At 42.4% G+C, this 23,772-nt stretch overlaps 1 protein-coding gene across 1 annotated transcript in view; it reads left to right on the forward strand.

Moving 5' to 3' along the window:
- mgat3b (beta-1,4-mannosyl-glycoprotein 4-beta-N-acetylglucosaminyltransferase b) overlaps positions 1-15,836 on the forward strand; it is a 59,177-nt gene extending 43,341 nt beyond the window's left edge. The window contains exons 2-5 of the mRNA XM_040144775.1: positions 7,985-8,435; positions 11,672-12,339; positions 14,067-14,349; positions 14,565-15,836. Of these exons, the coding sequence (XP_040000709.1) occupies positions 7,986-8,435; positions 11,672-12,339; positions 14,067-14,349; positions 14,565-15,062 (1,899 nt within the window). The 5' untranslated portion in view covers position 7,985 and the 3' untranslated portion in view covers positions 15,063-15,836. The remainder of the gene's footprint in view (positions 1-7,984; positions 8,436-11,671; positions 12,340-14,066; positions 14,350-14,564) is intronic.
- Positions 15,837-23,772: the final 7,936 nt, after the last annotated feature.

Raw genomic sequence — 23,772 nt, forward strand, 5'->3', positions numbered from 1 at the left:
TTAGGAGCAGTTAACTGGGAAAACCCCTCCCCCTGGCACGTAGTCTCTGTCTGTGGTTGTTTATCACTTGGATCGGCCTCCGTGTCTCCAAACCAAATGTTTGGGCTGCATTTTAAAACCAGGGCCGGGGCTTTTCTGAACTTTCCAGAGGTGCATGTGTAGTCCCCAAACTTTTATTTTAAAAAAATCCCCCAGAGACAGAGTTGGGTGGTGAAGAGTGAAAGAGAGAGAGAGAGAGGGAGAGAGAGAGAGAAGGGCAAGTTTTATTTTGGAGGAGTGAAATCTACAAGTAACAACGGTCTGATGAGAGAAAGAAACTGTGTTGTGGGTGAGAGCAGCCATTTTTTTCGATTTCCACCTCCTCCGATATCAGACTTCCCATAAATAAAGAGCTTTCAGTTGTATAAACAGCGGAAATCGGCCTGAATTTAACCACACAAAAGGTAGATTTCAGAAAATTTCCTCTTCCCTCAATTCAATGCATTCCAGTCCTGAATACATTGTGTGGCTTATCACTGTAGAGGCGGCTGTTGCCCTCCCCACTGGTTGGCGTCCTGTTAAAGAGCTTTCGCTAGACAGGTTTATCCCAGCGTTTTTTTGTTTTTTTGTTTGTTTGTTTTTTTGCTTTGTTTTTAACAGCAGAAAGGAATGTAAATTTAGATGAATATTAAGATAGAAAGAAAAAGGGTACAAAGGTGCTAAGATATGTGGCTGTGGCTCTGGTGTGTGTAGACAGTTCACTGCTGGCCTGTAACTTTTTTATGCCTTCAGTATTCGTAGTTGAAAACTACAACTAAGAATTAGCTTCTCCAATTACACTAATAGTAATCATAGTGTAGAACCAGTCAAAATCACAATTAAATTAACTTCTTAACAAAAACACATTGTGATGTATTACAGTAAAGTAAATCATAACCGTGCTCAGCAAACCATAAAATTAAGAATTATACAGATTTAGAGAATAGAAGTATATGCGAGCGTACATAGGAATAAAGCTGAAACCATTAGACGAGTAATCGATTAGCTGATCAGCAGAAAATTGAATAACCACCTTTACAATGAATTAATCATTTAAGCAGTTTTAAAGCAAAATTTCCCTGGTTCCAGCTTCTCAGATGTGAATATTTATTGGTTTTCCTAGTTTTCCTCCTGTGATAAAACAACTGAATATCCGTGGGTTCTGGACTGGTGGTTGATTAAAACAAGCAATACGAATAAGTTACCTTGGGCTTTGGGAAATCGTGACAGGCATTTTTTTTTTTTGACATTTTATGGATCAACAGTGATTATATAGGTAGATCAGACTGACTATAGGCAGAACCTTTTATTTAGACATTAATGGGGTTTGATGCGGCGCCTCCATCAGATATTCATTAGGTAGCTATTTGTTTCAACAAATAATCCACATAAATGACTTGTCATGGGGAGTACTGCTCGGCCTGTAAAAACAGTCGTATAATGTCTCCTGCGGCTCTGGAGGAGCTTTCGAAACTCTGCCAAAGTGACCCTGATTCTTTCACGGTGATAGGGTTGTCTCAGCTCGGGCTTGGGACAACAGACAGCCTCCGTTAGAAACTGGGCCACACGTTTCGAAGACGTCAGTGTTTACCAGACAGGAAAAGTCCAACAAAAGATGCTATTGAGTTTCAATATGGGAAACGTAGGATCGGATGGTTTGAAAACTTGACCCATACTGGGGACTAGGTGTCAGAATATCTCGGCCTCTACTGCATCAATTTAGACCGTTCTTTTGTCACTTGCAAATCTACCAATTTTTGGAAGCACAATACTAAATTGCTGGATTACCTTTGAGCTCTTTGTCAGTCAGTGAAGTCATAACATTTTCATTCAGGTTTTGTCTGGTTTTCTGCCTGGAGTGTATCAACAGCCCAGTCAACATTCCAACCAGGTCTGTCAGACTTGTCTTGTTTTCTCTTTATGTTGCCTGTTTTTTTTAAAAAAAAAAAAAAGGTTTCACCTTTCTTAAAACAAACATCCCATGAGGCCTGGATCCAGGCGGGTGAGATCCCAAACAATGACAGTACTTTTTAAAGGAGCATCTAGTTGACATTGGCGTGTAGCAAATGTAATCTTAAACTGAACAAGACCCTCTCTTTGCATATGTTTACCCATGTAAAAGCCACACGAATTTTGCAGAACAGGAAGATCATACTTCCCTCCACCTGTGTCATCTTTAGTCACAAGTATGCGGACACGGTTAGCTATTTGACTTCTGAAACTCCCCCTTCTGCATCGAAGGGAAGAGCGGAAGGTTGCAACCATAGTCTGGCAACGACCGGTGACATGAGCGTAACGGAATAATTCTTACAACCGTCTCTGGGTTTGGAGGTACCTGAGCATCCCTGAATCCACAGAAAAACACCCAAAGGATGCCTTCAGTTACTGTGTTCGTAATTGCTTTTTTTATATGGATTAGTGGTGGGATGACTGGACTGGAGATGGGCTGAATCAGTTTGGTAAAATTTGCTGGTAAATTTTCCACCTTTTAGCCATTATGTGATTTCTGCATTTTTATATTCATAACATTTTCAGTAGTAAATAAAATTTCCTTCAAAACTTCTAACCTTTTACGTATTTATGTACGTTTAAAGGTAGTAAATGAATAGTTACTCAGTGACTTTTTGTTTTGCTATTCTTCTTCCTCTTTAAAAGTTCCAGGTTCTTAAACTATAAAACTCGCAATGCGTAGCAAAATGTCTGTGGAGATTCTCAGTCATGCAGTAGCTGATGGCATTATCACAACCAATGATGCCCGAACCACTTTTAAACCAACCCTGTCTCCTAAACAATATACAACGAAACTGCAGCAGCACATATGTTTTGTAGGAAACATAATTGCTACTGAATTAAAAAATTTTCAAGCTTGTTTTCTAAAATGCCAAACTATTCCTCCCAACTTTGTGTTTTCCTTTCTCAAGTTTCAAAATAAAATTTATTTTGTTATTTCAACAACTTGATAGAGTTGCTGGCAATGAAAATATTGTTTACCCCCCCGCCTACAAAAAAAGACTGATTTAACTTTAATTTCACTTGGGATTTTCTGGCTCAAACAATGCCTGTGGTTACTATGTGCTTTTCCAGGAATTTGAGAACCACTGTCCTAAATCTTTGCGTCACAATGGTAGCCTTCCGGAGGTGGTTGTTCAAAGACTGTAGCATCCCAAATCTGACATGAAGTATCTCCTGAACACGCTTGGGTGAAATTTATTTAAAGATTTTTGGATGAAGAAAAGTGTAAACCCCTTTTGCTTCTCCTCTCTGTCGCTATTTCTTTCCATTCCCCTCTGTATTGGCGTAGAAAGAGAAATGGGACTTTTATTCACCCCTCGCTTCCTCCTCTCTGTCTTTTATGGCGAGCTGTGTGGGAGACGAAGAGCGGAGTGAAGGAGTGAACGTGAAGGGGAATTAGAGATGACAGATGATCGTGGAGAATTGAGAGAGTTGCAGAGAGGATGTGACAGTGGGAGATGAGGTGGCGCAGTGCCTCAGCAATACACCACCAGCTTCCACCTCATCTCCTCTTTTCCTCTGACCTCCTCTCGCTCATTTCTCCTATCTTCTCTTTCGAATATGATTGTTTTCATGTCAACTGAGGTATTGTGTATGCTTCATTAAATTTTGAAAAAGCAGCGGGGCATCTCAGTAAGGAGACGGAGTCGTAACACAACATAACACCTCTCAATCCGTAGATGGTCATTTATTCCTGCCATAACTGCAGTGGTGGTGGCTCTTGACTGTAGACAAGGAGAGTGTGGGACGGGTTACGGCGCCTTAAAAGACTACCAACGCCCCATTTTGGATTGCTTCTGTCTTCGTTTTTTCAATCCTTTCAATTATCTGCTTCTGTTTTTCTGAAATGAGATTTGGGGGGAAAAGGGGGTAAATATGGAAGAAAACTTTGGTCTCTGGTTGATGGAGTAACGTGTTACAGTGATAGATTCCGACCTAAGCTTCCCAACCCTTTAATGTCAAGGTCCAGGCACCTCTGATGACAATTTTGATACAGCTCCACTTGATGAGATTTGACAGATATGACTTATTACTTCTCTGTTTATGGCCGTGTTTGTCTGTGCGTCTGTGAGTTGTCAGGTTACCTCTACAACATGTTATCATGTCACTCAAATTTGATGAAAGTTTAGGCCACTTGGGCAAAGGAACAAGTGAATCCTTTTTGGTGAAGAATAAGGTCCTGCAGCAGATTTTGGAATATTTTTGTTCAACTTGTGCAGTTACGAGCTATAAACGTCTGCTGCTTGTGAGCCATCATTGGTTTTTTTGGGGGGTTTTTTTGTGTATTTTGATGCAGATCTGAATACAGATCCAGATAAAACATTTCCAAACATTCGGCATTATTAAAGTAACAACCCACACATGCTGTAAGCCTTCTATGGTATATTGGGAGATGTGGTTGTGTCAGTAAAAATGTTTGTACTTACATGATTTCACAGCGCAGTGAAATAGTCACGCCATGTGGCTGTTCCTTGTTTAGCTGACTATGTGGCCTCAGGTTTAGTTTACCTGATGTAGAGATTAGGGGTTAGCTAATCAGGCTGTGCAAATAACAGGGATTGGCAGTGCAGACAAACCATGACTCAAAGTTTAAGACTTGATTTGGTGTTGACTTACTTGTGACTAGCAAAGCAGTAGGTTTGTTGTACCAGGTTTAGGTTCTTATCTATGTTAACATGCACCCTTTTGACCCTGTGTTCATGTTTCACAACACCCTATTGAAGCTGCGCATGAGTGTAAAATGTTTCACACCCTCAGAGGACTCTCACTCTCCCTCCTCTCTTATCATCTCTGCTTTCATATTTGCTCCTCAGCTCCCACTTACGCCTCATTCATTCCTCTGTTCCTTCCACTGGCCCACATTTCTTCCGAGCACCTCCTCCGAACCTCTCCTCCTCTTCCTCGTCCCCATCGTCAGCTGGACCTCTCCGCCGCTGCCCTTCTTCACACTCCTCTTGGCTTTTCATTTCATATCCAGTAATCAAAACCCTGTGGGGTGGGTGGCGGCGGGGGGCTTTGCTGAACAAGCAACTTCAGATTAATGTGATGCATTACTGGGAGGTCACTGGCAAAGTTACCCCCCCCCCCGCCAGCCTTAGTGTTTTAGTTTTTTTCATTCCCCTTCACATTGAATGCTGCATGTGTGCAGATGTCCCAACATTTCTGAAGACTGAACTGAATGGCAGGAATAACTCTTGCCACGTAAGTACCGAGTGCCCCCATTACTTTACTGTATACTGCCTGTATAGAGCTAAAAAGGAAAAATCCCACTCCAAAGCCAACACATTCAGATGCTTTGAGTCCACTTTTATGCTTTATTTCAGTCCATTTTTAATTGTAAATGGGAGAAAATGAAGATGAAATGGATTCCGGCAGATGTGTACAAACGGGACCAGATTAGGATTATCTGTATTTAGTAAGTGTCATTTTATATTTTTGAACATTATGAATTTTCCTCAATAATTACTACACTTTATGGCATTTTTCTCAACTCATTGCACATTTAGCAAGTCCTCAATGAGAAGCTAAAAGTCAGCATGAATAATGATGCAGTTACAATGTAGATGTTTGTCTTCTTCCAGTTCACCCTTTCCCGTATATGCCTCAGTCTTGTCTTCTTTCCCGTATCTTCCTTAATAAAAAGCTCCAGGGTGGAAATTAAATCAAATCATTGAGTCAGCATGATCATCATCATAAATTATGTACAGCTCACTGGGCAGAGCCAGGCCATAGCTCTGCCTCAAACAGGCCCTTGATTGTCAGTGTGGCTAATTATGCTTGTAGGAGCAATTTTTTTCAGCGTTTAAGATTGAACGGCATTGTGAATAAACCTGTACTTTTCCTGGTCTGCGTTTAAACCCCCACTAACAGATTTCTGGCCAAATGGGAGAGATGCAACAAACTGTAAACCTGACATGGACATATTATCACCCTATAAAGTTGGCACGGTGGACCTGTTAGCAAACAGTTGCTTATTAACACATCCAGGAAAAATGGAGCAAAATTAACTTTTACTCTGAGTCGTGTTTCTAGCCACCTGATGAATGTAAGTCTAATATTGAATCTCATTTCAGCTCTGTTTTGGTCTCAACCAACCAATGGGTCTTTAGCTGCCAAAGGCTCCATGTTAACCAGTTAGCCGATGACTTTGTCTGTGGTGCCGTTTGGTGCTGGGCAGGTAGTATACAGTAGGCTTATCATACCTTTTTCACTGACAATGGCTGAAGAGTTTGGAAACAACACTGAGAACTGGGGGCGGCTGTGGTGGAGCGGGTAGTCCACTGATCACAGGGTTGGCGGTTTCGATCCCCAGCTCCTCCGGTCCGTGTGCCTAAGTGTCCCTTGCCCTAAATCGCCTCACTGGTAATTTGAATGTATAATGAGGTAATTGTGAACCAGTGAACCAAAATGGTGAAGTTGAGGACTATAAAACCAAAACAATGAGCTGAAAGATGCTAAACAGCTCTGTAGAGTTTAGGGTATTGCAGAGTCCAGTGATCTCTTGGTCACTAAGAGCGACCCCTTTCATGTTACACACAGCCATTTCACTTCATTTCATATCATCATTAATGTAAAAATATTGATAATAGCTGCTATAAAGGTATAATATGTGACTTTTACACATTAAAATGTATAAAAACAGCTATACTTCTGTGATATATTTTGTTGAGTTGTGTACTTAATTGTCCCAAATGTTTCCAGCAATTTCAAAACCTAGAGAAATCTGTAATTTTAATCAAGGTAACGGTCCGTTTCATTTCATTTTGTCGAATGTCAATGACGTCATATCCTCTTTGCGCATGTGTCAGCATTGTAGCTGTCTGCCAGAAGCGGTCAAAAGTGACTTTCTATCCAGTTTTAAGCCACATTTTCACGATGCACTTTTTAGATGTTGGTCATTTTTAACTATATAGTTTAATCGGATGAAGGATTTTATTCAACAGACGTCTGGATCTTAAGTTATCAGATAAACAAGCCGAGCAAACGTTAGAGGCAGCTTGGCTCACTGCCCTCCGCTGCTTGGAGAAACACTTGTCGAGGCGTGTCGACGAACACTGATTTTTAAGGTGAAACTGCTTTATTCAGTGTTTTTACCGGATCTAATCACCGGATCCGTTTTGTTTTGGAGAAGAGGAAACCTCTGCGGATAATTTTGCTCCTAGTAAAAACCTTCTGAACAATTAACAGTGAAGGAACCCCGACCCGGAGAAGCTGACAAGACAGCAACTCCCGTGATCCCACGTTGCTTCACGAGGTCACAATAATTCACAATAGATTTGTTATTGTTTTGATTGAGAGACCCCCAGCGGCAGAAAATGACATATTGTGCGTTTAAGGACTGGTTTTGCTGCCTTGCAATGACTCCATCTCAATTTTACTCAAAATTTGGTGAATTGGAAATCAAAGCTCATGTCAAATAATACATAATCAAATCAAGCTGATTTAATTATCTGTGTACCAAGAACAAACAGGCTGTATCCCTGAGGTCTTTTGTATTTAAATATCAATTAAAATTTTCTTAATCCTAATTTCTTTGGGTTTTTTTTTTGTTTTTGTTTTGTTTTTGATTTTAACTATTATTTCTTGTAATTGGAAGAGAAGAGAACAGATGGAGCGGAAAGACAGTGGACATTGTTGCACTGAAGAGCAAATGCAGGTTCATGCCTCTATTTATTTGAGACTGCAACTTCCTCCTGTTGTTTGGACTGTTGCTCTTACCAAAGCCAACAGGTGGTGTTTGACTTTGGTCCTTTTTTTTTTTTTTTTTTTTAATTAAACAATCCCGCAGGCCGTTTCCTTAAAGTTAATTGTGGTTTGCCCACAGCTGTAAATAGTGCAGATGGGAATTAAGAGACTATTCCTAAACGGAAATTGTTTTTTGATCTTATTAGTCAGACTAATTTTTCTTCATTTCTCTCCGTCCCCATCTGCCACATCCTTTCTCTATTCCCAGGATGAAAATGCGGCGGCACAGGGTGTTCTTACTGTGCACGGTGGGCCTGTGCGTCATCTCCTTCCTCCACTACTACAAGGCCCTCCACTATGTCTCCCTGCTGCGCGAGCTCTCCGCCCCATACCCCAACATCAAGTCCTTCATCATGGTCACCGGCTTCTTCTGGAGGGAGAAGGGCGTGGCCGCCACCCCGCTCAGCCCCGCCTCCCCCGAAGAGGCCCCTCCCCTACCTGTTCTCCGTCAGTCGGACAACAAAGCTAGAGGTGCGGCGGGTGCTATGGGCGGAGGAGGAGGAGGAGGAGAGATGGCTCTGGGGATTGGGGGGGTCATGGTTGGAGGTGCTGGGATTGTTGGCAATGCAGGGCTGGAGATGAGGCTGAGGGAGGATCCGGTAGCCCTTCACCCCTGGGAGAAACCAGAGGAGAACCAGCACGGAGACTCTCCGAATGAGGTAAGATTGGTAACGTTTTACTGTGACCTTCCCTCCAGTTTTTATTGAGACTTACTGCTTTAGTTCTTAGTATGTTGACTTAATTCAATGGTGCAATTTTAAAACTGTAAATTGTAAAGTTGTCGTTTTGGACTTTTGCCTCCCAAGGACTCAAAACACCATTAAACACTGTACACTCTAACATTTCTTTTGTAACATAAGGAAGATTACAAAGTTCCAAGCCCAAATTGGTCTTTTTATTAGGTGCAGAGGAATCGCAATACTGGGGAACGCTCCCTTACTGTTGAACGAGGATTCCTCTGTGCCTGATGAAGAGCCAATTTCGACCAAAAACATTGCAATATTTGTAATGTAATAAAATAGATCAAGAAAGATTTACGTGCATTTTGCTCACTGGTTGGTTGCATTGAACTGCAATTTATGAAAAGCGTTTCAAGTATTTTTCATTGCGCATAAACTGATGATAAACTTAATATGATAAACCTGAGATTGACAAAATACTAACATACAATAAATCAAATAGCGCAGCGCCATTATCACCTAAAAGTTATACATTTCATAAAGTTAGTATTTAATACAGGACTGTTGTTTTGTATTGGATAGCAACACGTGCAGGCTCTCTATTTGTCACTTAGCATATGCAATCTATACATACTGTAATTAACAGCATCTAGTTGAAATTTTTCAACTAGAATGAAGTTGTATCTGTCTTTAAAACCATGCCACAGTGGTATAGGGTGATATAAAAGCCCTTAAAAAACCAAACCGAACCAAAAGCTTATAGCAGGACTGGATAAACGGGAGCTTTTCCAGTTACTAAATAAAACATGGTAGAGTAAAAAAAAAAAAACAGATTTAAAATTCTTTTTTTAAACTTGCTTGGAAAAAAATTCTATAGTTTCAATTTAATTATATGATAATATATAGTTTTTTTCTTTTTTTTTTTTTTCGATCTCCATTTAGCGCAAGTGAATGGTGGGTTCAAGCTGCTCGGTGCTCATGTCAACATACTGTGATTTAGTGGAGGCAAAATATGTGATGCTTGTAAAAGAAAAAAGGAGCCAGAGTCCCTACGTAAATTCTGCCTGAATCCCCTGGGGGATCAGTGTTTACACTGAAACAGTCTGATATTTATACAGAGAGCATTTATCGTCCAATAAACCACTGGCCCTGTTTTAGGTTTCGTGCCAATCATCCAAGTTGTTCCTCTCCTTTCCGTTACACTGCATACAGCGTTGAAAGACTAGGTCAAATAAGTCACGGTAAACATGAGACTTAATTTTCTTGTGTCATACATTGTTGTTGTAGTTAAAAGTGTTTATATCAGTGCACACAAATTTCCTTTTTTCATGGGACAAGACAATATTGTGTCCAGGAATTACAGGGAATCTCCAGCCACTCAGGTCCTGGGTGATCGCGTTGAGCTTGTTTACTGTCGCTCACCTGCCGCCCGCAAGAGGGAAATTCTCCTTGTATGTCACGTCACAAACTTTGGGATGTCTGTCATTTTATTGAAGGGATCTTTGATTGTTTGGAAAAATTTAAACTTAACACTTTGAACACTTTAATTCGATGACTTTAAGTGCAAAAAAAACAACAATATAGTAGATTCATATAGTATGCATTTTAAAATGACAGGAGAAAATGTAAACAAGAAATAGAAAGTAATAAATGGTGTTCTCTTTGTGGAAAGATATTTTCACACCCCTCTTGAGATAGTTCCAATGTACCAATACCTCACACATTATTGATTGCACATCTTCTTTTAACTTTCCCAGCTATCATTGTATTTTATACGTGTTTTTGTTACTCTGTTGCGTTTTTGTTTTATCACAGTGCAAATAATCTCCAACATTGAGATAGTTCCCGGGTTCATTTTCATGGAGCCTTTGAGACAAATAAAACTGCTCTGTAATCACTTGTCAGAGGTCACATGGTCATGCAGCGATCTAATGTAAGACGCAGTAAAGTTTCCTGTCAACACTACAACTGTGTTTGTCAAGGAATAATGGCTTTCATACTGAAGTTGTAAATGATAAAGTGTCACTGTTGTGCTGTGATTGCAGCAGCTTCCCTTTTATTTCTCAACATCAACTGCAGACTGTTCGCCCTCATTTCTGTCGCCAACATTTGATCTCGTTTCATGCTACTGACAAGGTTACATAGTAAACTGCTTATGCCTGACAATGAGGCAAACACAAATGTAGTCACTGCACTTTTAGAGGTACAGTATAACAGTCAATCTTACCAGTTTTGAGGGTCACTGTGCATTTATGTACACTTCTAGACATTAGGGAGTATAAAGGCCTAGGCTTAATTTCTTTTGCGGAAGGAACTACAGCAACACATAAGTTTGGTTTGCGCTTAGATGGTAGGCTGTGGGTTTACTAAGTTTCTAATTTCATGGACCGTAAGTACAAGTACATCCTGAATATAAAGTTTTGATGGGATATTTCTCCTTCCCGTAACCACACTTTAATTACGCAGTTACTTGAAATTCTGTTCTCTTTTGGCTGTTGGCTGATTTTTAGCATTTGAATAAATCTGTGTTCTTCACACATTAAAGACTGTGACTGTGTACTGAGACTGTGTACACATGCTGCATTGCACACATTAAAATGTTTTGAGCAGGGAGACTTGGATTGGTCAGTTTACTTTGATGCTTGGGAGGGTATATTATAGGTACTGACATCACTCGTGACAAACCAGGAATGTGGATATCCTTCGGTTATCAGAAAGGCCAAAACGTCTGTAAATCAGACTGATAAAGCTTGTGTATCCCCAGCTTTGGTCCATTAATCTACAACGGCACGATACTGTTGTTTATTCTTTATTTACTATCATCTACTTATCTTTCACATTGCTCTCAAGATGCCAAGAGTACTTTTCAGTTTCATAGCAACTGGTGCAAAACAAGACAGCCTCATATAAACTTTTGTTACATGATTACTTTTTTATGTGAACCTCAAGATGTCATTACAGTGGTCAGAAACACAAACTATTCTTTGTTTTACCATGGAGCGCAACTATCATTTCAAGTGCAATTAAATTTAAAAATTGTCACCACCTCCCTCCTTCGTTATGGCCCATGTATGTGCAGCTTGTAGCCCTAAATATCAAGGGACTTCCTGTTGTACAATTTGGTTAATCAATTAAAAATGAAATATACAGATGGTAGGTTTTAATTCAAAGTGGAAGTTGCCTCATCAGTTTCCCATTTCTTTCTTCCTTTCCAGGAGATAGCTGAAGAACATTTGAAGCCACGGAACCCCAGCCACCAAGCTCAACCTGCTGGGCCTAACCTCTCAGAGGTCCCATTGATTAGGAAAGAACACCGGTCGGTGCTCCTCAAGGATCAATTGCCGGAGCCCTTAGAATCCATGGGAGACCTCCACACCCGCACTCACCAGCTTCAAGATGATAAAACACCTTACTTTGTTAGAACCAAAGCTGGAGCTCTTTGCTTCCGGCAGGGGACGGAGGTGGCTACCCCAAAGGAGTACTCTGGGAAATCAGGGGGAGCTGTGGCCAATGGAGCTGGGGAAGGTGCTCGGGCCGGGGCTGCTGGGCAACGGAAACCTCTGCAAGTCCAGCAGCAGCCCTCCATTGTGCCAAAAGCCAAGGCAAGGGCCAGGGGCAATGGGAAGCGGCTGGTCAAGTGTGTTTGTCGGCCCGGATGGCACGGACCTTACTGTGGGGTTCCCACCATGGTCTACCACTCCAATCTTCCTACCAAGGAGAGGCTAACACCCAGAGAGACCCCGCGGAGGGTGATCAACGCTATCAATGTTAACCACGAGTTTGACCTGCTGCACGTACGCTTTCACGAGCTCGCCCAAGCCGTTGATCTGTTCCTCGTATGTGAATCTAACTTTACTGCCTATGGAGAGAAACGGCCTCTGAGGTAAGATCCACATTTCTGGACTTCTGTATGTGTGGAAAATTATACAAGCCATGCCCTTAAGGTTAAGGTTTATTTAAGCAAGTTGTCTAATCCTCAACTGAGCTGTTCTGTGGCTATCAACAGATGACTCTCTTTGTGCCTAACAGGACAGCATTGTAAAGTGGCATGCATGCTCAGCAAAGTGTAAACTGGAATGACACGGTGATAGGACTTGTAGCGCAGTGCAATCATTAGAGTAATATAGATATTATAAAACCATGGTCACATCATACCAATGTTTTAAGACAGATAATAGTTCGCTTGAAGTTCTAGTGTACACTTGAGATGTGTTATCTGTCCACTCTTTTCATAAATATTTATCAGCACCAAATTCAAAAGTTAAGAAAAATCCTACCAAATTGTGAAACTTCCTGATTCATTGAGTAGTTACTGTTTACAGCTCACAGTCTTTGTTTATAGCCAGCCTTCACGCTTCTTGAGTATCAGTGTGCTGAATAAGAATTATAGTGAATTTCCTTTGGCAACAACATGAAAAGACTCAGGAGCGATTTTAAAGCAGATTAAGACAAGTGCGACATGATTGACTCTGTGTCCAGTTTGAAGGGAGAGATTGGTGTGTTAAATAATAGGATTGAGACTACATGGAAGTAGTGACATTCAGTAGCTATACATGTCAACATGTCAACTGAAGTGTTCTTCTTGTCACTTTTGTTTATGGACAGTGCATTTCTGTACTGAAAGGCATAATTTGTCAAACAAGGACCGTTGTTACCTGTTGTTCCTAATCACGTACTTCAACTTCTTGCCCATATATATAAAATGCATACTGCTACAGTTTGGACATATTTTTCCCAACAGTTCGAGACAGTCATTGGTTTTCATTCTATTCTGCACAGTAGGGAAATCAATTAACTTTTGAAAACCTTCAGAGTTGTGTAATCCATAACAATAAACATCAAGACATCAACATCATCTTTTTTGAAAAGAGTCACATTATGGTTTTATGGTAATCCATTTTACAGATACTCTGGAGATTCCTTTTGAACAAACACAGCTGTGTTTACATTCAATGTTTTCACACCAAAAATGCTTTGTGTGTATCACTGAGGCCCAACAAATGTGTTGAACAAATATTTTACCTCACAAGTCCACCTCACAATTTTTTTGTGGATGTTTTAAACCCTGCGTCGTTTCCAAGGGCTTGGAGTGTTCTTCTGTCCAGCCATTTGCAAGTGCATCAGCATGTCTATGGCACGTTGCTGCCATCAGTGCATCCTCATGTGCAAGCCAATGCCGCACTAAGATACAAACCAAAGTTGAACCCACTCATCAAAACAGTGCTCCGAAGTACCTTTAAGTGTAGATCGATATGAAAAGTATGCACTGTGTTATCACGCAACAATAATGTAAAGTTGATTTTTAAAAAATGCTAACTTTGATGGATGACATAACTCGGTCAGGTTTTAAGAGTTTATCAACTGATTGTTGACTGACTATATGGAGAAATATGGAATCCAATGGCTACCCGGAATAGTAGCAAAATACATCCAAAAATCTAACACACAAAAGCATGGTTTACACAATGAATAGCTATGGTATAAAGTACATGTACTTTACAGGCTAAAACAAGCAAAACCACTGGTATCGCCCTGTGAACATTGCTTGAACTAATGACACTTATGAGATAATTCACTAAACTGCAAGTGTAATGTCTGTAATATCCCCAGTTTCCTGCGGCTTCTCCTCAACGGTACGTACGACTACATACGTCACAAGATCCTGTATGTGTTCCTCGACCACTTCCCAGAGGGTGGTCGGCAGGACGGCTGGATCGCTGATGACTACTTGCGTACCTTCTTGACACGCAACGGCATGTCCAGGGTGGTGGGCGTCACGTCAGACGATGTCTTCGTCATCAATGACGCCGATGAAATCCCAGCACACGAGGGCCTCCTTTTCCTCAAGCTATTTGATGGCTGGACAGAACCTTTCGCCATCCACATGCGCAAGGTAAGAGCAATATTTCAGCTTGTGTGTGGATGAGAATAGAGTACTTACGTTTTCTACTAGGGCGACTGTGATTGAGTGTGTGATGTATGAAAATGATCTCTTTTTGTAGCCGCTTTCTCGCTCGCCATTAAGATAATGAAAGCAGGAACATATGAACCATGCTTCATGCTATCTTTTTATAATTCTATTTTCCTCTTTCCTCTCTCCATATCCAGTCACTGTATGGATTTTTCTGGAAGCAGTTCGGCTCTCTAGAGGTGGTATCAGGTTGCACAGTAGGGATGCTCCGGGACGTCTACGACGGTGACGGTATCAAACTGCGCCGTCGTGAATACTACACCATGCCAGGTTTCCGCAAGTACGAGAATGACACAGGCCACATCCTGGTGCAGTGGTCGGTAGGCAGCCCCTTCCACTTCGCTGGTTGGCACTGCTCCTGGTGCTTCACGCCGGAGGGGATCTACTTCAAGCTGGTGTCAGCGCAGAACGGAGACTTCCCGCGTTGGGGCGACTACGAGGACAAGCGAGACCTGAACTACATCCGTGATCTGATCCGGACGGGGGGTTGGTTCGATGGCTCCCTGCAGGAATATCCTCCAGTGGACCCCAAAGAGCACATGTATGCCCCCAAGTACATGCTGGAGCACTATGACAGATACCGCTACCTCCTGGAGAACCCTTACAACAAAGTGTCCAGACTGAGTGAGGGCTAGGGGTTCAGCTGGGCAAAAATACGTGAAATAAATAGTAGGGCCCGAGCGAGGCCTCAGCACTGAGTTGGAGGGCGGAATCATACTGATGAATTACATCTCTCATTGGAGTGATACTAAATGTATCTCCACTAAGCAGCACTGATGTTGCAGGGATTTAAAATCTCTTAAAAATCATTATTTTGGGGTCAAAAAAGGGAACACTGAATCACATCCATCATGGATCTATGGAGAGATCATTGAGAGGATACAGCCACTGGATAAAGAAAATCGTAAATTTCCTCATTCCTCCCTTTTTGGGGGAGGAAATAATCTTTCTCTCTTTTTGTCACCCTAAACCCTTACCTCCATTTCTTCATCCAATCTGATTCGACAGGCCTGCTGTCTGAGAGAAAAGGGTTACTCAGAAGAAAATCAAGGGATATTTTGCAGGCGTGTGAAACCTGTTGAGAGGAAGTGAAGGACTGTTTTTCGTTTCTGTCTGTGTTTACTAAAGGTTACGGACCGGTTGACGTTTCCACTTCACTCGCCGCCTTCAAATGTCTTCCTGTCATATTTGGTGATCTCCTTCCAGAAACAAACACACGTTCAGATGTTATGTTTTTCTCGGGTCTCGGTAGAAGATTCTAAATCGCATTTAAATCCTGCTGGAGTGCCCATCGCCAAATGAAAAGGAGTGACTCCAGGGAGATGTTTCAGCTCATTCGTGTACTCACACATCCACATGCACCTTTCAAGCTGTCTGTGTGTTTGTAAAAAAGTGTGTGTGGTCTGTCTTTGTATCATATTGTGAGGTTTTGGGCTGTGAAGGGGGCCGGGGGGGGGCAGATCAGTGGGAGGAAATAGAAAGCGAAAAAGAAACATGGGGGAGATGGGAAAAACAGCGCAAGCGAGGCAGGAGGCAGGAAAGAAAGGAGGATAATTAGGGAGAAAGAGAGCGGTGATGAAAAGGAGTCTCCTGACGTTCCCTTGCCCACAGCGCCTGCTGATGCAAGAGGGATGTTGCAGGGATGAGTGTGCAGAATGTGCGTGTCCCTCAGAGCTTACAGATAGTTCCGAATAAATCATGCCCCGTCAAAGACAGGAATGAAAGTCGCCGTCAGTTTGTCCAATGAGAAGAGTCGAGACTAGTTAGGGAGAGATCACCCTTCGGTTTCATCTCATTGTCTATCCAGCAGCCGAGGTTACTTTGTTTCCTTGGAAACCGAAGTAAGTGAAAAAGGGAAACGGGACGGTAATTGTTAAAATGAGTGGGTGGGTTCACATCAGGCAGGGAGCTGCAGCGTTCAGACAAGGTCAACGCTGACTGTAGGTCCCCCAGGTTAAATATTCTTTTTTCTCCTTAGCTGTCAATCGCCCACTCTCTGAAAATGACTCCAAGCTTTTGCTGTCTTTCTCCTTTATGCTTCTTTTTTTTTTTTTTTTTTTTTTCCTTTGGTGTGTGTGTTTCCTCTCAATCCTCGCTGACAAGCATATTTTTTTCCTGTCTTCGATTCAGTTATTTTCTCTTTCGCACATTCCCCTTTCTGTTTTTGAAGTGACTCTTCCTCTAACTCTCCTTCACCCGTACACCTCTACACACACAAATCTACACTGGCCCTCGCATTCCATTTTGGGTGTGTATCTTTTTCCTCTTAATCCTCACAAGAATTCCCCATTTCGACAATAGGTGTGTATTTATCTTCGCTCTGCCTCATTCCTCTCCCCCTGTCTCTACAGGACGGGGCAGCCATTACCACAGCTATGCCCTCCCTCTGCCCACAGATCACTATCATCTGAACATTTAGGCATGAGCACTCATGCCTCTTGTCTTCTCCCTGTCACAGATGGTTGTCGATGTGGCTGGATGCCTAAATCCCCACCCCGTATTGTCAACAATTTGGCGAGCATACTTTTCTCTGTGGGTGTGTGTCATGTGGGCTGAGGCCAGTGGGGAACTGGGATACATTCTTGTCAAGGGCAAGGAAATAGTACTACAACAATATTTACAGTGCTAGGGAACAGTTATGGAAGCTCAGCATGTGGCAGACAAGTACTGATCAAAAACAGTAAACACAAATGATTTTTCTTTTAATTGCAGATTGACTGCATCCACCATCTGCTTCTGCTACTGTTTAACTCAGATTCAGGCAAGACACTGTGTTCAACGTGAACAACTCCTTGAGAGGAATAACAACTTTTGGGGAGGAAACTTGATAAATATTTTAAAACCTAAAGGCAGAAGTTTGATGTTGTAGCTTTAATGTCTCTAGGAAACAAGGCACTGATAAAGAATGCCTTTCACCTTGCTTAAAGTATCTTTGAGAAAGATGCTGACCCTCACATATCCTATAGTCCCTTTGCAGGATTTAGCTAAAACTCTAAAATGTATAATGAAAGTTTCTGGGCGATGACTAAGTCAGCAGTGGTACAGAGAATTTGCAAAGCTGGCATTGGTGTTTGTGTCCTTCAGTCCATCACCGTGCTGGCTCTCCATGGCTGTAAGTTGGTGGTGGGAAAATCAGATTAGCCAACAGGCCGCTGACAGTTGTGCCGGGTCTGTACTGCTGCCTCGACGGCAGCTTGGTCTGCGGTGGCAGCTGTTAAGGGGTTTGGTGTGGGTGTTGAGGGCCAAACTCCCATCCAAACCTAGAGGGGTTGCGGAGAAATGAGCTTTAAATAGCATTTGGCGTGAGACGACAGGGGAGACGACAACACAGCTGGATGTTACACTTTTTGTACCTATTTGAGATTTTCCGCCTTTTGAAAAGGCAAATGACTGATGGAACAAAAATAGCGGGTAGGCAACTTGAGTCCTGGGTGAAAACTTAAAGAGTAGATCTTGAATACTTTAGAGATGTTGAATCATGAATTCAATCAGTTATCCCAAAATGATGGTTGTGGACCATTTAGCATTAAACCACTTACCTGATATTTTTTGTCAACTGTCCAAACTGATTTTTGACCTTTCCTAACAAATATGCTACTGATGCGTTTTCTGATCTCAGCAGTTAACACAAAACTGACCAAAGTATCTAGTTTGATTTACAAAACTTTAAAAAAAAACTTGCCTTCCCTCTGACTCCAACCATGCACAGACTCTCTGAAAAAACAGTCCAAAATAAGTTCCTCCTCTCATTTACACACTACTATATGCAAAAAAAAAGCTGGTTCTTTATAGCTAAACGTCATCTCAGAAATGCGACCGCAGGGGTGTCGGTTCAATCCCATCAAGGGTTGGTGTGTGTTTGTGTTTAAGCTCTGCCAAGAGACATTTAACCAGAGTTCACTCCCGACTCTCAGCCTGCTGCCGTCATGCTGCACATCTGGAGAGCAGCATCTGTGTGTGACTTTGCATATCAGTATGTATGCTGTGAACTTTTAAAATCATTGGTGTGTGTGTGTGTGTGCCTGCGTGAAAGAGAGAGGGGGGGGGTTTACACTAGATAAGGGTGTCTGGCCTGCTGATAGAAGAGTCAGGGTTACTTCACTCGGCCTGTTGCCCCGTTATCGCCATGGCAACGATCCTCTTGATGAATTCCTGAGATCCCTAACAGCCTGAGGTCATTAACCAAGATAGCCGACCAATGGGATAAGAGGTGACGGAGAGCAGAGGGAGGATGATTAGAGAAATGAAAACTTTTTCCACTCAATTCTACTTGCACAACATGACCTATGATAAAAAAAAAAAAAAAAAATGCAAAACCTGTCATTGCTCAGTTACTTTCAATTTCATTTTTTTTGTACAGTGTGTGTTTTTCATTGATTTGAATGACTCATCACAGTAAGCAGGCAATTTGCATGAGGAGCAGAAAAGCAGGAAAAACACTTATTAACATAAGCCAGGAATAAAACATGAATAGGAAACATTTTTTGGATTGAGAAAAGACAGGAAAACAAGATAAACGACAGCGTCCCGTTTTAAACGAAGCCAAGGCTCGATGAATGGAAACTCGAATCCAAAAAGAGACATTTCAGAAATAATCCTTCCACTGCCATTCTTCCTCTGACAGTCTTATTGGATGAAGTGTGGTCATGACACAGGGGATAGGAGGGAGGTAATAAGCTTGACCAAACGGCTTTGATTTTTCACTTTGATGAGCGAAAGTCATCGCGGGGATGAAATGAAAATTGTTCAAATGACGGGAGCAGCTCATCATCCCTGTAAAAAGGAAAATCTATAAACCAATGACAGTTTAAGTGAAAACGAGGTTGCGATGTTGAACGATTGAACCGGTCTTTGCGCCACCTCGCTGGGCTTGGAATGGACTTTGAAGGGTTTGATATCCAGATAGGCAAGCAGATGTCATAGCACTTTTAACAAACCTGCAACATTTATGTTAGGGGACAGTTTGTAATTGCAGCACTGGCCTGGTGCATGATCAATCATAAAATCACTAAAGCAATAACATATGGGAAAGGAAAGAGCTGAAGCCTCTAACCGCCATATAGCCCAACCTTATTCGATCAGGTTCTCTCAGGCACTCCGCCAACAAAAAAACTGAAATAAACACTGCCGCATGCTTCAGGTGATTGGAACACAGTGAATAAATTAAGTGTAAAAAATAAATGAGAGGGAGTGATGCTGCTGCAGACAGTGGTTTGGAGTTGCGTTGCTAGGAAACATCTCGTGGGCATCATCTGTTTTCCTTTCAGTTGTTGATATTGGCAATAGGAAACAAACTTTGGGAGGTTGAAAGTGTCGTTAAGGTTTTTTCCATACTCAGGCGGCTCTCAGTGTCCAGTTAACTGTTGGATGTCGGCCAAGAGGGCAGTTCTTCCCTGACTTTTGCAAAAATTATCAATTTATTGAGTTGCTTAGCATTATTCCTGCACATGATTTATGTTGCTAAAGGCTTAAAGGGGCACTGCAGTGACTTCCGCATTGCCGTGTAACAGCATCTTGTCTCATAGGACATTATACAACGATTTTCAAAGGCCGTGTACAACTAACCATGACTAGTAAACTGGTCTTTATCCGTAAAATCATAAATGACCTTTTAACTTATCCCGAAACCAGACAGCTTTGAAGATAGTCCAAAAGAAAAAAGAAAAAAAACACAAACATCAGTCTGAAATGATCACTGAAAGGATCGCCTTCAAATCTCCCATTACCAGTCCAACCCCCAAACAAACACACACACACACATTATCGCGTTCGGCGTGCGTGTGTATCCTGCACAGATGTGTTTCTACAGGGCTGTGTTTCCCCGCCACCACCATCACCCCCCATCTGTTGCGCTCGCATAGCGGCCGGCTGGTTGCCTGTCTGCACAGTTTACATGCCTTCACAACTCTGCCCCCCCCCTCCGCCAGCGCTGTGGATTCCACCGATTGATCTTTTCCAAGAAACATTAGCGGCAGGCAGGAAATCAAGGAGAGGAGGGCGTGGGGGTGCGGACAAAAGGGGGTCATTTTACTGGGGTCCTTTTTTGACTCTGTTGTTGAAGTCATTTCTTTCTTTTTCCTTCTTTCTGATGGCTCCTGCATGGGTCTGGAAAGTGCGGAAACGTGAACTGTGCTGCTGCTACTTTTTTCCTTAGTCTTGACCCGCCATCTCATATATTCTCAAGTTTGTAGCTGTAAACAACAGTCTCTATGGATGGAACAGTGCATGTTTTAAGCTTCATATCAAATCAAGAAATTAAGTTCCGAGGAGGGAATCGGCGCAAGCCTCCTGTCAGCAATAGAAAGCCGCTGTTGTTGTCGTCTTGGCCGTAAACATGTTATGCCCTTCATTTAAGCCACGGAAAGCCTCCACATTCTGCGAGCTGAGCGATCACATTAATTCCGACAGCTGCAGCGATGTGTCACCCCTGACTGGAAAGTACTTGTTGTTACTAACCAGAAGAATCGCCCGAACAAGTGCAGGTCTTTTAACCTCCTTTTTTTTTGTGTTCAGTTTCTCATGCGTTCCAATAGTATTAAATTCACCCAAATCCCAACCCCCCAAAAACAAAACATTTTCCCAGTTCGCTTGATTGCAACAGTATTTAGCCATATAGGTAGTCCTGCTTTGAGCACCACAACCAAAATTCCATTCACATTATGTACATTGTGTTGGAAAACTTGATTTTAAACCCCCCCCCCCAAAAAAAAACCCAAATCTGCATGGACAAATATCACTAGAAGTAAATGAGAAACGTTTTTACAGCTTGTAAGCCAACATGAATGAGAAGACCTGAAAGACCTTAAAGAGCTCAGAATTTTTTTTTTTTTTTTAATTTAACCCCTGCAATTGCGTGACAAGCGGGCTAACCGCATGTACTGATGAGGATCATGTGACATGATCAAAAGTTCAGAGCAGCTACTAAATGGACCTAGTAGTTTTCTCAATTGTTGTTTCCATGGTCGAGAATGAACCATTTTTTTGTTTTGCAATTTGGGTGAACCGACCTTTTAAAGCATTTAAAAGTGTTGGGAGGTTAACAGGAGTGCTCACAATGTTGGATTCTTCCCCTGAGAACTAAAACCGTCCTTTCGTTTATGGGTCTTGTAATGAGTACATCAATGGGGCAGTCAACTTATATAGAAGTTGCGTGAAAAATAATTTGCCCTATCACACACTGAACTGAGTTTCAATTCTGCCAATGACCACATCAAATTAAATAGCAGTTAAGAATATGAAATACTGGAAATGTGTAATAATAACGGGGAAATTCCTACTCCGTAAACGAGGCGCACATTTTGTCTGATGAGCATGTCTGGTATTTATAACAGTGAAATGAGAGAGGTGTTGGAGTGTACAGTGTGTGTTCGTACGTCGGGAGTCGTAACACGTCTGTAAGTGTTCCGGGACAGATTGTTGGCTTTGGGGTTGGTCTCGGCATGAGTCCGGTCCAGGAGATCCATATGTTGCAACACCGCGGATCAAAAAGATGAAAGTCGGTGTAGCACTGCAGAGACAGATGGACACAGTGACACACATGTGCAGAAAGTCGGGCAAGCAGGCAGGCCGACACCTGGCTGCAGATAAAATGCCGCCAGAAATTGGAAGGAAGGGACGAGCATTGAGTGTGTGTCTCTCTTGATGCGTGCCTCTCTAGCTATGTGGCTGTTTTATCATGGTTTGGGCCAGGCCAAAAGAATATAAAGGAATAGTTCAGCATTTTGGGAAATCCTCCAGGAAGTTCCTGGTAGGAGGAGGTGGAGGTGGTTCCATTTGGACAGATTCCCGATACCCGATACCCCCTGTTGCCAGTCTTTGTGCTAAGCTAAGTTAGCGGGCTGCTGGCAGTAGCTTCATACTCAGTATATACAGATGAGAGTGGTATGAATCCTCTCATCTAACCCTCAGCAAGAAAGCGATGAATCACACCGCCCAAGATGTTAAACACTTCCTTTAATGCTCAAACGATCTTAATCTCCTGCCTCGGGACCGTGTCGTTGTGGTCTGATTAGATTTGATTTACAGTGGCCCAAAAAAACCCACAGTCAACAAATTCTGACTCAGATACTGCCAAGTCTTTATTAGTGCACACAAGTACGGGACACCACCTTTTTCTCATGATGTAACGCCCCTGTCAGAACAGTAAGAAGAGCTCGGAGAGAAATGCAAAATCTCAAATATGGAATAACCTCAACTGTTCATACAAACAGTGTGTTCCAGCGGGATCCTTTTACTTATACTAATAAAGTGATTGAGAAAGTGGGTTTTCAGGGTTGTTTACTACTGCTGCGTACAGTAATATTTTAGGTAACAATGTTTTTCCAGCTTTGACGCAACAGGGGAAGGGAAGGCTTCTCTTGTTTCAACATGACAATGCCCCCGTTGCACAACATCGGTTCCCTACCTCACCATTTCTCTTGTGGCTGAATGCGAGCAAGTCCCTGCAGCCAGGCTCAGAAATCTTGTGAAAAGCCTTCCTAGAAAGAGGGAGGCTGTTGCAGCAGCAGATCGATGCCCGTGGTTCTTGAATGAGACGTCCGGCCATCCACATTCCCTTGGCCGTGTAGCGCGTGTTTGATTCCTTTTTTCGTGCGCGTGAGCGACTTTGCAACTCGAGCCCACCTGCGACTCTCAGCTCTCCCTAAGCGGCCCGACCTGAACTGAGCGAGAGAGGCCGGGGAAAGAGAGGGTGACAGGGTTAGAAAAGAGGCAAATGAGGGGGAGGGAAGAGTGAGGGAAAGAGGAGGAGAGCGAGCCTCCGGAGGGGTTTGAATTCCCTGCTATCAGAAACGGAGACAGAGATGGAAAGGGAGTGACTGATCCTCACAATCACAGACTCCCCACATTCGTAGTCTCTAGCCCTTCTTTTTGTTTTGTTTTGCACTTACGCTTTTATGTGAAGTCAATCAATGTGTCCTTCCTTCTGGGGTTTTGTTTTGAAAGTTTTAATATTGTTTTTGTGGAAGTCAGAGAAACAGAGAGGGAGGGGCGATGAGTATCTCCGACTCTCTGTTTTTCTATTTAACTTTGTTTTTGTACTTTTTTTTTTTTTTTTTAACTTTATCCACTTGGCAGCTTGATATTTAATGTCTTTCTAAGGCGGTGTGTGTGCGCGCGCGTGTGTTTATGTGTTTATGTGTGTGTGTGTTTGTGTGTGTATAAGCTCGTAAGCACCGTCTTGGCCTACTGCTAGTATAGACTTCCACTCCACCTCAAAGATCTTTTACGTCCTTTGATGCCGTAAAGGGGACTTCATACCGTGGCGGCAACCCTGGTTGCGCCTTCTGACCGTTTCGTTGTTCTGATGACATCATCTTTTCCCCGTGACTTTTACGGCATCACATA

This window comes from Xiphias gladius, chromosome 15 (genome assembly GCF_016859285.1).
Source record: "Xiphias gladius isolate SHS-SW01 ecotype Sanya breed wild chromosome 15, ASM1685928v1, whole genome shotgun sequence".
Classification (NCBI taxonomy): domain Eukaryota; kingdom Metazoa; phylum Chordata; class Actinopteri; order Istiophoriformes; family Xiphiidae; genus Xiphias; species Xiphias gladius.